Raw genomic sequence first — 14,641 nt, 5'->3', positions numbered from 1 at the left:
ACCTTGGGAAGGGCGTCGGAGCACCTGAGGGCTAGTCCGAGCGATCCCTCGGTGTTCCAGCAACACTCAGACCTGCACGGATAGTAACGACCTTTCATCAGAGCACCAGGAATCCTAGGCAGGTAGACAGGGACAGGAATTACACTGCTTGTACAGTATGGAGGAAAAGCCACAGCACGCACTTAGCAACCAGCTCTAAGCTGCTACAGCAAAAATTTAAAAAAAAAAAGAAAAGAAAATCAGGTGAAGAAGGCAGGGTTCTAAAAGAGACAAATCAGCAGAGAACGCAATAGCATAAGAATGTGCAAATAGAAGGCAATGGCACTAAACTAGCTAGTGGAGCTGAGATACTGTGTTCACCCTTCTGAAAACAAACTTACATATAAAAATAATCAGAAAATAAATGATGTTGTGATAATGTGACACTGCATGTTTAGCTTTAATATATCCAGCATGGTTAAATTCTATGTTCCTTCAGCAAGCCACATCATCCAGCAAAGGACATTTTCTTTCTTTTTCTGACAGAATTAAAACACTGTACTGGAAAAGGAGGCTAGTTTAGAAATTATTAAAAGCAAGAACTAAAAATATATCAGGAGGGTTTTGTTGTTTGGTTTTGGGTTTGTTTTTTTTAAATCTTTCTTCCAAAGCAGACCCATGGAACTTAATGCACATAACATCCTTTCTAAAAGATTGTATTTTTGCAAAAGAGTAGCCAATTTAGTGAAGCAAGACAGAAATGTCTTCCCATCAGCTATAGTTAGAAGGCTTGAAAAATGTGTTCAAGAAACTTGGGATATGGCAGAGTCAAGTCTGAGTGCCATAATTAGAATGATGTCATTAAGTGCAAGATATAAGTAAGTTATCTAATAAACGAATAGCATATTTATATGCAATCTAGCAAAAAGGGCTCTGCATTGGAATTATAGGAAACAGGCAAAGAGTCGAAGATGGACAAGTTTCACAGTTTGAACAACCAAATCAAAGCAGAAGGCCAAGCACAGAGAGCACAAAGGCATACGCAGTTCAAAGCCTGACGCTCTAAACTGAAGAGGCCAGGCAGCTTGCTGCTGAGTGTCCATTTAATACAAGGACTGGCACTCAGAATATTGAAAAAAAAAGGGGGGGGGGGGGCATGGTGGCAGCAGTGAGTTGGCCTCAAAGGTTTAACTCTGCTTTTGTTACCAACATTCTCATAGTTCCTGTGTTTGCTTTTCTAGAGCATTTGTAGCCAACATCGAGCTTCAGTCCCTTTGATCAAAATCAGCTTTAAAAGCACACTCAGGGTTTGGGTCAGTCATTTAGATGCAAGCCCTGACTATGATTCAGCCAACAAAAGAACAGTTAGGTGCAGGCCACCCATACAGCTTTTCATATTAATGAGCACAAACCCTTTAGTCTTGCAGACTGGGGTGTCTGTGGGGGATTTTTGCACCACCAGGCTGAAGTGCAACACTCAGGACGTCTATACAGCACTATGGTAATCAAGAGAACACATGGAGAGACATTTGGCATCTAGTCTATAGAAGTGCCTCGACCCCTACATTTCATTAGGGGACATTACAATTTCTTTTAGAGCTGCTAAGCCAGCTGGCCAAAAAATTGTTCTTCTTTTCTCACCCACTGCACACTGACAGGCAAGGTAGTTAATTGAACAGAAATTCTCCCCCTTCCTCCACTATCTCTAAGCATCAAAGCAAAGAACTAAAAGAAAAAAAAAAAAAAAAGAAAAAGAAATCATTTTGTGCCTGGGCTGATGATACATTTTTCTAAGAGCTTTGTAAGATTGAGTCAACCAGTACTATCAACGCCAATTTTAACAAGAATTTTTACTTCCAAAAGTACTGTGCTAAATTAAGAGTGTCACATGTTATCTGCCTTCCACAAAGTGCAGGACAGCTGTTGTTGTGCAAAGGTAGGTGCCAGGGTCAGTACCCAAAGACAGGTACCCTTTACCTTCAAAATTGGTCCTGCCTTGCCAAGCGAGAATTTCGGAGGTACACCTTGCAGAAGTCTATGGAGCTTCTGTAGCTGAAACCTGGCTCTCGGCCCACACGTGGATAACTCAGCTGCTGTGGAGCGCTGGTGAGCTTTCAGCTTGGTATCGTGAAATGTAGTTTGCAGAATCCGAGTAGCATCTTCACAAGGCTGACAACAGACTGTAGAAGAAAAACCAGGCAATGGAAACCAGTTAGATGGAAAAGATATGTTTTGGCTGTTTGAACTGAAAAAGGTAGGCTAAAAGCCTCTATTGCAAAGAACACCATTTCTCACAAGGTTTCCACTAGAAGAAATGATACAGTTGTTAGAATAATGGCCAGTGCCCACAGCAAAGACAATTCACTGTCCTGTAGGCTCCATAAAACACACATGAACGTGGAATTAATCCTGACTGCTTCCGAAAGCATTTCTCTGTAGGAAGCACTTGAGAAGAATTGCACTAAGTGTTTTGCAAGTTACAGGGTAACAGGCAGCAGAAAAGTTGCCAAAGATGAAAGATTCTAGCAACCACAATAAATCTATTCTTTTCTGCTTGTAAATATTCCAGTGAATCTCAGTTGGTTCTGGGCAAAAAGAAACACATGGGAAGCTTTTCAAAATACTGTTTTATAATGAAATAAAACTTTGTCTATTACTGTTTGTGGGAGAACGTGAGGTTGTACACTGACCACCTCACCAAGGCACACTACAGGCTGCTGTGACAGTGTGCAGATTTAACTGGCTCATCTCAGGCCCCCTCTGCACCAATTATCTGGTATTGCTTGCAGTCTGTGAGGGACATTTTGTCTGGCTTTGGTAACCAAAACTGATTGTCATCAATCTGTATAAAGGAAGATCAGGAAGCCAACAAAGCTAGCTTTACAGACTAAGCCAAGAAGGATCTATACCTCCCTGTAATATTTTACTATAGGCAAAGGAACGGAGGCTAAGAAGTTGGGTAAATGGAGGGGTAAAATTGGAGTATGGCCAAGGTCTTACATCTTAGGATGCTTCATTTGTTAGAGTACGAACAGTTTTGCTGTAAAGTGGATCTCGTTGCTAAACAGCTTTGCATTCAAACTCCCTTCCTCAATGGCAGAACTGAACAAGCTTCAGGACCATATGTCAGAGCTTTAAGTTAAAAGCTTTGTGATTAGTTAATTTTAACAGATCCATTACCAGTCTGTGGGGCTGTTGTCATGAAGAGCTCAGGTGGCTTCTCGTAAAGATCAAAATCAATGTGCCGTTTGTCCCAGCTCCATCTGTCTCGTGACAGCACTGGCTCCATGTTAGCATGCAGAGTATTCTCCTGCCATTTCTAAATGAAAATTGAATCCCTTTAAGAAGCTAGGCCAAAATCACCAGGGAAGAATCACATAAAATAAGTTAGCCAGATTCTTGGGTAGCAATCTAACAACTACCATAACAGGAACTTACCAAAGTCCAGACTTCACTACACAGGACCATTTCTCTCTGTAAGTAGCTTTTCAGTTTGTTGTGTTTGATACACATGAATAAGAACAAAAATCCATTTTGTGAGCAAGCTGCTGATACGCTAGTACTGAGCTGTTATCTAACATGCAGGCACTTAGAGTACACTTGAGAAATACCTGGCAGGGGGTTCAATTTCATCTTTATGTCACATTTCTCTGCAGTGGTATAAAGGATCTGATGCACTTTCCTGTACTTTCCAGCTACTAAAATCGCAGGTGAATGTGGACCATCCCTCTCATCCATGTGATTCTGTATCAATATCCTCCTCTGCACAATGAGACTGTAAGAGGATAGACCCAGTCCAAAAGCTAGCTAGTTACTTATCTTTTCCCAACAGTAAGAAGTGGGCTGGCTGTACAGGACTGCCAGAACAGTGAGAGCTATACATCATCTCAAGGAGGATATTAAAGCACAGTGCTTTCAGAAAGCAGATGCTGTCCTAGTGCTTCTAAAAGTACAATCAATAAACTACTGGGGCCAAGAGCCCAGGTGTCCCGAGGAACCAGGTGAGAGAAGAAGCATGTGCACTGGAATCGTGGCAGGAATATTCATCATCACAATTGCAAAATAGAGTTCAACTTTTTGTGGTCCTCTGACTACCCACTGCTGAAATACCAGTTAGATTTTTTCAGACAAACCTATCCTTCCTAGGCTACAAATTAACTCCCACTGTCTGTTGTTAGCCCTGTACTTTCACTGTTTTACCTAAAACCATGCCATTAAAGGATAGCTGAGTCACTGCTGAAACTGTATGGAGATACTTTAGGAAATCAGAAGAACTCCAAGAATCTTTTTGCCTCCCAAGGGATGGTGTTACAGAAGATAGCCAAACTCTGTGTTTGAGAAGAAAACCAGAATGGTTGAAGAGGCAATGTATCAGAACCAGACTGCTTCAGAATGAGATCCTAATAGTTTTTTGCTTTTGTTCCACCTTTCAGGTAACATGAATGGTAAGTTCAGAATCAATCTATCTATCTCCACTGTCCAATATAATGCTGGTCTTGCCCACGAGGTCCCTGCTTGAGCAGAGGAGCCTCCTTCCTCTTTTCTCCCAGCTCCATGGCTAGCACTGACGCTACGCGTCTACTGGTACTGCCAGGTTACACTTAGTGTCATTCAGGGTAAGATGTCAGCTCTCTTCCCCACTCTCATCCCATCAGTAGGTGCCAATGGTCAATACAACATACTGATCAACTGCTACACCCACACCGAATATCACCGTCCCCCATTTATTTCAGTTCAGTAACTCTAGTGTCAGTCATCAGCTGCTGCAGTGTAAGCCAGCTACTCCTTTTTCAGCCTGTCGGTTTTTGATCGTGTACTGCCTAGTTCCCCTCCTCTTTTTTGTCTCTTCAGCAAAAGGCACCAGCTATTATACTGTACTAGCTGGCTTTGGTTACTCTCCGTCAGTGAATCTTCTCTGCTCCTTTGTGAGAAGATACATTCTCCAGCACGATGGATCAGAAAAAAGCACTTTGTTTTCACTAACCATTTCACTCCAGCTATACTCTAACCTTTTTGAGAAACTACTTTAATTTGTATGAAAAAAAGATAAATAAAGCCTGAAAATTAAATGAACATGTACACATTCTTGCAAGATACAATAACAAGCCTCCAAGCATTCACGTTGTTCCACTCTGTGTTGTGACTGTGTTCAATTAATTTGGTAGAATTTACTGATCCTGCACAAACCCCCCCTGTTCTATTACCTTTATTTCCTCACCTTGCCAATTCTAATGCAAATTTTCTTCCTAATGGCAGACTATGTGTGCTTGAGTATGCACAATGCTGAAGACTGTTCAAAACATGGAACTGTAAACTAGTCAAGTTGATGACCCAGTAAAGTGGCAGAAAACTAGAAGCTAAATAGTAAAGAACAGGAGAAGGGAGAGAGGACACAAGGCAGGAAGAAACTGATAGAGAACACAGTGGTGGAGAACAAACACCCCATAAAACTGTATACAAACCATAAATAAAAGGTGGAGGAAAAATAAGCAGTGAGGGAATTTGGAAACATGAAGGAAGGCCACAACTAGATTGGCAAATCATGAAGAACAGCCCAGAACCATCCAGAATGCAATATTATTATTTTTCTGACACTAGACCCCACCTGTAAATGTAAAACAAAGCACTCTATAGTCCATTAATACCTGTTAGTACCCAGTTAATATCGTCAAATGGGTTTTCTGTATGTGTTTAGGGTAGAATTTGTGTATCCAAATTGTCACCTGGATAAGCTAGGTGCTGATGTACCCAAACTGCAAATATGGATGTCACCCTCAAAAGAGCTGCCTAGACTGTACCCCTCAAAAAAGACTTCCGTATGTTAAAGCAGCCTGCCTCTTTCAAGTCTCCTAAAATGCTTGAGTTCACTTAGGACTGTTCATTTAAGTTTTCTGTTACCTCACTTAACTCCTCCAGACGTGCCTCATCAGGCATCTGAGGGTGCAGGTTGCTTTCAATGCTGCTCTTAAATCCAGGAAATACAAATCCATCTGGTGACAGCCACATACTCTTGGATTTTGCAGAGAATTCCTTACAGACAGCAACCACATCCACTGGGTCAAACATGGCTGACAGATACTCATGAGAATAAGTGAATCTGTTCTTTGGTTCCTACAAAAAAAAGATTTTTTGTTGTTGTTGTTAATGTGAATTCCCCTTTGCTGGAAAAGGAGTCCATAAGGTACAGAACCAGTATCATATCTTTCCTCAAGACTGCAAGTAATCATAAATCAAAATTATACAAAATATGTATCATTAAATATTTTTAAAAGTTTTTAAATTTCATTCTATTATGATCCAATGATGGATTTAATGACAATTGGTATAATGCGATCTCTGTAAAATAATTACAGAAATAAATATGTTTAATATTATTTGCGCAAAAAGGGAACTGTAGTTCATACTGTGGTTCATGGTACATCATGAACAGTTTTCACAGAGCTACAGTAATTTCCACTAGCTGATAAGAAAATAGCATTTGTTATTAAGATTTGAGCCACCTATTCCAACAAAAGCAGATAAATGTGATTTTCAAATGTGCTCTTAAATGTGTTCTTCAAATCACTTAATACTGCATACACCGACACTGCAATTCCTCAAATTCTCCCACTTATAACTGTGTGGGACGGAGAACTGGAAGTGAACACCTAAGTTATCAAAGTCTGCTCTCAAAATGACAGCCCAAGTCACGGAGATGAGACAACTTGACTATAACGAATGGCATTAAGAGCAGAATTTTACACAGCAACAAAAAATATCTCTCAGACTGAGATCCTTTTGGATCCCAACTTCCCTTCTATGCACTAACATGGGAGTTACTAGTGTGAAACTATTTAATTAATAGCTCTTTTTTAAGCACTACATAGAGCAAGCCAAGATGTTCCAGTTATGTGTCTCAATTTACCTTTGCCATTTCCTGGCGAAGATGCTTCTTTGCAAGTTCTGCAGAATTCAGGCTCTGAGAGCTGTAGTTAAAGACAGATTTGCCATCAACAGGAGAAATCCTGAAAGCTTCAAACTTTGGCTTTTTCATCTTTCCTTTGAGTTGGCATACAGCACCAATGTTAGCCTGCAAACAGAGATTACATGTGAGTTCTGTTTGAATTGGGAATTCAGAGGGTTATGAAAAAATTATAAACAATCAAATGATTCTGTAAACATAAAACCAACTTCAACAAAACAAAAAACCCTAAAAAAAATCTACATATAGATTTATTACATAACAGCTCTTTGTTAATAAAATACTCCACAAAAAGACTCTATTAAAAAAAAATAGCACCACTTCACCCTCGCATAGGATATTCTGCAAGACTAATTGCAGTAGACTGGAGGCAAGCACTCACTAGAGAATGACTTCTACTTACAGATCTAATAGTTGTTCTGGAGAGCTGATGCTCATCATCTTCAAATGAAATAAGATTAGTTCTTTCATTTTTACGATTCCATTAACACCCCAGCAAATACAGTGACATGGGAAACACCATTCATTAGAACTCTTCAAATTTCTCTACTGACACAGTATAATTAAACCCTAATACCTATTCATTCACTTAAAAACATCATTCTACTGTGTTTACAGTAATTATGGCTTTGAATTCAGACTCTGCCATAATAGGCAATTACAGCAAGCGAGTAAAATTGCATTTTGGATGTCACTTCCCTGTGACATCCACTTTCCCTTGACATCCACTTCCCCCCCTCCCCCTTTTTTTTTTTAATCAAAAAGCCTGAAAGGTTACCTAACCTACTATTCAAAAAGAATTTCATATTTTCTTTTCTACAGAGGACTTCCCAGTTCCTCTATTATCCTCCTGATTCAAAAGCATGTATAAAACAAAATGTGGTTAAAACACATACACTGGGAAAACTGCTAACTTTATACAAGTAACAAAATAACTCTACACTTGATCTGTAGAGAATGATTAGGCCCAAGAGCTCCGCTGCTCTCATCCTCCTATGATGTTATAAATGCAAGTACCAGGAACAATTATTTAACGATTGTCTCCTTTTCTAGCCTTATGTAATACTTCTTTATCAGCAGACTAAGACTGAAAAAGGAACTACTCAGGAGTTAAATTTCTTCCAGTATCTCCAAGACAGTACCCTTATACAGGAACACAGATTTCCACATATCAGACAAAACCTGTTTGTATTAAAATATACACAGGAAAAAATATTCAGAACTATTCTTCACAAACCACAGGATGGCTAGAGTCCTCAACTAAGCAATATACTCCAAAATCCAATTCAGACTCCCAGGAAACATGCAGGATACCCCTTCTTTGATGTCTATATTAATGGGAAAGGGTTTAGTTTCAATGCATTTTCTCTGAGGCAACAGAAGGGGTGGGTGGGCACTGGTAGCAAGCGAGAAGAGGTTCTAAAATTCTTCACCATTTCCTTAAAGCTCAGCTCAGCTCTGTCTGCAACTGCTTATTTTATTTAGTTAAGAATAAATGCCATCATGGTTGCCCAAAGGCAAGAAGGTCTTTCACACGGCAAGAGAAGAAAGCGCAATTTTCACATAAGCTTAGTTGGCTTGGCCCCCTGCAAGCATCTGAAGCATGGATGACATGCTAAAGCACAATGGGGGAGCTATGGAGAAGAAAGAGACAAAGAAAACTAGGAACCAAACCCAAAAAGAAATTACAAGTCCTTTAATCTGTTTCCTTACCACTCACACAGTGTCTCCTCCTTGCAAAATAAAATTACCCTGCACTTTTTTATCATGTTTCTACAATACCTACAAACACCCTACCAAAAGTTTTTAAGTCTAATGAGTTATTGTTTCAGGAGATGAAGGAGGTGTCGATTAAGGATATGAAGTTTTGCAACTGAGGCTTGCCTCTCGCATATTGCAAACTACTCACCACAATATGGTTCCTCTCAAAAGACATTTTGTCTGCTATTTCTTTCTTCCGCTGCACATACACTTCATTGTAGTTATCTACTGAAGAATATACTGCCTGTTTCACTCTGCTAACTTTTCCTGGTACTGTACAATCATCAGAGGAAAATGGGAGTAAAGGAGGTTTCTGAGTGAAGTGATCCTCATCAGTTAAGGGAACTCCATACTCGTGACTCAAGACTGTGATCATCTCTGCTGAGGGCAGCAGATCCCCATGAATTACATCCCTCAATCTCTTACTGTGACAAAGGTAATTGAGCCTACAAATAGACATTAACATTTTATTAGTTTACAAAAACTTTACTGCAATCAAATCATTACAATTAATATTACTGTGGAAAAACTATACAACCTTCTTGAAACATCTACTTATTAAGAAGTTCCGGTCAGTTCACGTATGCTGGCATTTAGCAGCAATAAACAAGTTTAGCAGTTTAATAAACCTACTAGGAATATTCTAGGAATGCTGCTGGCACTAGATTTAGCTGCAAGTTAATGATTAGTTGCTGAATTTCTCTAGCCTCGGGCTGGAAAGGCAATAAAGCAAACTCCCTTCATGCACATTGGTTCTAGTGTGTGACCCATATTTATGTTGAACGCCCACTAAAATCCATCCTGCCTCACCTCTATTTTACGTCTTGTTCTGATCAACTTTCATTCTATATGCCGTTCATGACACTTGCCTCACATGTGATTTCTGTTTATTCACTAAATTTGGCTGAAAAGACTAGTGTCAACACAAAACCAGTTCTAAATATATGACAGCTACTGAGCACTATATGCACACTTCACACCTATGCACTTAATTCCGTTCTCAGCCTCCCTGGCTCAGGCCATAGCAGAGGCCATGAAATAAAGTGACTCACCTGATAGCCAAACATAGTATTATGATTCCTTGCCAAAAGTGGAAATCTGTTAATCATTTATCACATAGCTATTCTTTATTTGAGCAGAGTAACTTTACAAAGTACTGTAAAAGAATTCAATTGTAAAATTACTACAACATTATTATCTTATCATTACTTCTGAACAATACATGCAACTGATAACTTTAATTTCAAAGTTGCATCAGCATTAATGACACAAATAGAGTTTGTATTGGTATATTGAAAAATTACATTGGAGATTGTGCATATGGATCACATGCATTAGTTTTCCTACAGTTAAAATTACTTTCCTGGCTAATTCTAGCAGAAGGAAATGTATCAAGCAGCAGCAGTTTCTGTTGTGCACACATGAAACCACTGACTGACTACAGCCAACCAAAAACTAAAAAAAACCCAGGAGTTCTACAAGTTAGATACTGCTCCTGAACATAGTTCACAGTCTGTATGCTCCAGTGAAGAATTTATTTGTATTTCTCTGAATAATTACAGCCACGGCAGAATGAGGGTATGGTAAAAAGGACTAACACTCAAAGCCTGGCAGACATGATTCACCAACCTGTGATGGTGGGTTGCTGGAAAGAGCAGGTGTCTAGAAGGACATTGTCTCCGCCACAAAAGATGCTTTTACTGAGGTTCTCTCTAATTTTATAGCAATGAGTACTATGAAGTATAGTAATCATTCCTGCAGCTTCAATTCTCTCTAGTGGAAAAATAACCCCTGCATTTAAAATTATCCCAGCCATCCCAAAACCCTCACTTTCACTGCAGGAACCTGAGCTGCAGCTATCTAGCAAGTTGTGTACAGCAGCTAACCTGCTGATTTAATTTTCTCTTTTTTTAGACAGGACATACTACAGTAAAATTTCACAAGAAAATTAACTACCAAGCATCTAAAATATGCAGTATTATGTTATTTTCTACCTCAAATATTGCCAGCACATAGGTTAAGGAAGAAAGGTACCTACCAACCGTCATCAAAGAAAAACAAAATAAAAAGGGACTTTTAAGGACATCACAGTGATGGCCACCAGTCACCTTCATATTGTATTCTTTTCCTCACCATCTCACAGAATAAACATGAAACAAATTACAGATATGTGAAGAGGTACCCAAGTTACATGCAGATCATTAGAATGAATATACTTCAGAACTCAAAGTGTAAAGGCCTGGCTCTTCATTAGCTTAATGAAGTTAAATTTCATTAGTTGTCAGCAAATAAACAGTTCTTGCACTTGAATAGGTCAGCCAACAAGGGGAAACAGATAGGTGTACTAAACCAGCCTGCTAGATTAGAGGTGTACTGCATTCATTTTTCAGCAACTGCCTTGACATATACAAAATAAAACTTGTAGCAGACAGGTAATCCATACGTAATACACATTACTGAGTATGTTTTACCAAAAAGCAAGCATGTGGGAGGGCAAGGGGTAAGGCTGCTATGAGATTGCGTGTATATTATTGCACATTAACAAGATTTTTTTGTGAAATCAGACTGATGTCTAGGAGACATTCACTCTTTCTTGTCTCAGGACTAAATGTCCCCATTCATTTCAAATATGCTTTGCAGGATTTCATTTCAGAAGTTAATCTAAACAAGCCAGTCTATTTCTAGCAAGAAAGAAAGTAATCACTGTTCATCTCTGCTCTCTAAACCCATGTTGCTCATACCAAAAATGGATGGTACCTTTTTCCACCTCTCAACAGATGTGTCTTAATTTACAAATAAACAAACAAAAAAAACACACATAGAAATTTTTTCATAGATTAGTAAAATAGATAGATAGAAACATATGCACATAAGACTTCACCCACTTTCCTTTTCTTTAAGCCATCTCACAAGGTGTAATACCAGAGATGCTTTAAGGCAAACAGCTGTGAATACCTGCATGCTGACAAAGTGAGCAACCTGGCAAAGATCCAGCAATAACTCATGCAGCAAAACCCCCAAACAAAAAGCCAGGAACAGGAAACATATTCTCCCGACTCTCACAGAACTCTTCCTTTCTCTAGTTACTGTAGGAAAACAGTTCTTAGAATTCCCCACTTAGTTTAAGGGACTTTCTGGCTCTACCAAGTCCTATTTGGCCTCCTCCATTACTGCATCCTACACCACCTCTATAAGAACAGAGCAGAGAAGTAAATCCTTCCCAGCTGATGCTTCTGACACTGGAATTTTCTCTTTCTTCTATTTGTATTATATTCAGATATTTTCTTACATACTATCCTACTGATACACCTCTCTTCTTTACAAATTATTAACTCCTGCCCAAACTAAAACTGGGCTCACCAATACCACTATGTCAGCAGTTAGAAAACCATGCTCTTCTGTCTTACCACACCTGATCTAAAATCTGAATTACCCATCGGGCCCACTGACTGCTTTCATCAGGGAAAAGATATCCAAGAGTATTATTTTTTGTATTAACTATTCACTCTACTTTGCTAACATCTCATTTCCTAATTTCTTGACTATGAATCTGGACGAGTCATACCTGGACAAGGCTTGGAAACATGCCCAAGGAACCATACCTCTGACATAAAGCAGAGGCTGTTTCATTATAGTGAAGAGGGGCTGACAGAGGCGGAAATGGTAAAAGATAGCTTCCAGGTCTGTATACCGGCGCTGATGGAAAGACAGTTGTGAGTTATACAGTATTTCCAGTTGTCCATCTTCATGTCTGTAAGTTCTGTAACAAAGTACCCCAATCACAAGGTTAAAACAATCAGGCCCTATCTCAGGTTTCCTCAGTTCTGCAGCACAATTACTCTCTCTAATGAAACTGCTCTGCTTTTGTCCTTTAGATGGAACCTCTTATGGCCTTCGCTTCACGTGAACTGTTCTGAAAAAATTATTTTGGACAAAATTACAAAGCAAATATCAAAACTCTCAGAACATAACAGAGTTGCCTATGTTTTCTTTTTAAGCCACATGGCAAACATCTGAAAGGAAGCTCACTTCAGTTCCATCAGTGTTCTGCCCTTTAACACCCTTATTACTGCTACAAAAGCATTATATAAATATTTCTACTACAAATACCAAAATTGATACTGCAACAATAAAACAAAGCTTCAATTTAGGTTACAGGTGAGCACTGACAAGAGACAACCTTTCATGCAATAAATAATTACAGTAACTGCAATGAAGTGACTTGCATTAAAAAAAACCCAAACAACAAACCACCACAGGAAAGCTTTAAAAACATGCTACAGTGCTGGAAAAAATATAAATTATTTTTAGGCATGAAATTTGAGTGAGACATTCTCTTTGAATTTGTCACATTTTCCCCTAAACTCAAAAGAAGAAACAGCTTGAAGTCCAGCTTCCTCATAGTGACTATTTTGTTTTAGATCCCATTAAGTATTTTTGTTGTTACTCAGAATTGGCAGATAGTGCTGTTTCCACAAACCAAGTAGCAGCTTAACAAAAAAAAGTACATGCTGCCATCCTTCTTTTAACTTTACATGGATGATCTGTGGTGTCACGTGATAAAGATGAGAAGATTATGCCTCAAGTGAAGCAGCCACTGGGACTCATATCCACTAAAACCTCACAGAAAGCATCAGCTATGTAGTTGCCCGTATATCTTTGCATAGAAAGGGATGGGGGAGGTATAAATCAAATTAAAATCTCTGAATCTAAGGAAATAACTGATGAAAAATGTCAAAATCTCCTACCTTTCAAAGTGTCTATCCCATAGTCTCCTGATAGCTTTGTCTTTTAATCCCTCCAAGACAAGGACATGAGTTGCTCCATCCAATAAGTGAAAACCAGTAACAATATCCAACTCAGAAACTTTCTCAAGTGTGGTTTTCAGTTTTAATGCAGCAAGAGCCATTCCGATTAAGTGTACAGGATAGCAGTCCAGCTGGAGGGCTTTAGCATTGATTTCTGTAATTTCTTCCACCAAATCATGTAATAAAGATGAATTATTGTAGTCAAAAATGTAGATTATACAACCATATGGGCAATTTGTGACTTGAGCATCAGCAATTTCTGCATGCATTCCCAATGGCACAGCTATTTCCACTCTTACTTTCAAAAGTGAGTCTGATTCCAGATAATGTCCCGTAGGTAGCAGGGAAGAACTACTCACTGATCCTGTTCTCTTCTTTTTTTCATCCTTCTCACTGAAAGCAGCTGCATGTGGAGCTGAGCAGCTACGAATGGGAGCACTGATAGCCAAGTACTTTCTACCCAGCAATAAATCAGTTAGACTGACTTTAGCTACCCCATGTGGATGCCACACTTCGTTCTTTGTAAAAGAATTACAGATTGTGGATTTGCAAGCAAGGAAGCTCACCTTACCCACTTTTTCATCTGCATCATCTTCCCCAAACAAACAGGGCTTTTTTGTGTTGTTTTCCATGTTTCTATCCCGATCATGAACTTCAATCTCCAAAGGTGGACCTCTAAGACACCTCTGTAATTCCCCAGGTTTCATCGTCCCTGTTAGAAGTACATTAACATCCTTAAAGTAGACATGAGTTCCATGGACTTGTCCATGAGTTTGATGAGGTGGAAAGTTATGAAATTTGTATTTGCAGTAGGTGGGAACACACAATCTCTAAAGAACAGAAAGATGAGGAGAAACAGATATTTGCAGCGTTAACCTTTTTCCTTTTTATTTTTAACCTCACAGAACAATCAGCTTTTCTAGTAACAAAGGTATGGGGGATGTACTTTGTAACACAAACTATGGTCTTCCAAGGCAGCAGAGGCCATTCTACATGTCTGGATCCTGCGTTTTGGGAATATACTGTCCCCTTCATTTGCCTGTCCTCAACTTTGTTCACTTACCAAATATGTCTGAAAAACTCTCACTGTTTCTAGATGATTAAAGGACCATGCTGGGGACTGCAATGGCTC

At 39.1% G+C, this 14,641-nt stretch overlaps 1 protein-coding gene across 1 annotated transcript in view; it reads right to left on the bottom strand.

Moving 5' to 3' along the window:
• The window catches only part of CFAP92 (cilia and flagella associated protein 92 (putative)), a 34,539-nt gene that overhangs the window by 2,160 nt on the left and 17,738 nt on the right, over positions 1 to 14,641 (bottom strand). The window contains exons 9-15 of the mRNA XM_075053516.1: positions 13,450 to 14,339; positions 12,267 to 12,461; positions 8,850 to 9,147; positions 6,884 to 7,048; positions 5,878 to 6,090; positions 3,160 to 3,298; positions 1,957 to 2,159 (exon numbers count right to left, since the gene is read on the bottom strand). Coding sequence (XP_074909617.1) covers positions 1,957 to 2,159; positions 3,160 to 3,298; positions 5,878 to 6,090; positions 6,884 to 7,048; positions 8,850 to 9,147; positions 12,267 to 12,461; positions 13,450 to 14,339 — 2,103 coding nt within the window. The remainder of the gene's footprint in view (positions 1 to 1,956; positions 2,160 to 3,159; positions 3,299 to 5,877; positions 6,091 to 6,883; positions 7,049 to 8,849; positions 9,148 to 12,266; positions 12,462 to 13,449; positions 14,340 to 14,641) is intronic.

This window comes from Buteo buteo, chromosome 21 (assembly GCF_964188355.1).
Source record: "Buteo buteo chromosome 21, bButBut1.hap1.1, whole genome shotgun sequence".
Lineage (NCBI taxonomy): Eukaryota > Metazoa > Chordata > Aves > Accipitriformes > Accipitridae > Buteo > Buteo buteo.
The sequence above is the reverse complement of the archived record's forward strand: the minus strand, read 5'-3'. Positions and strand labels throughout refer to the sequence as shown.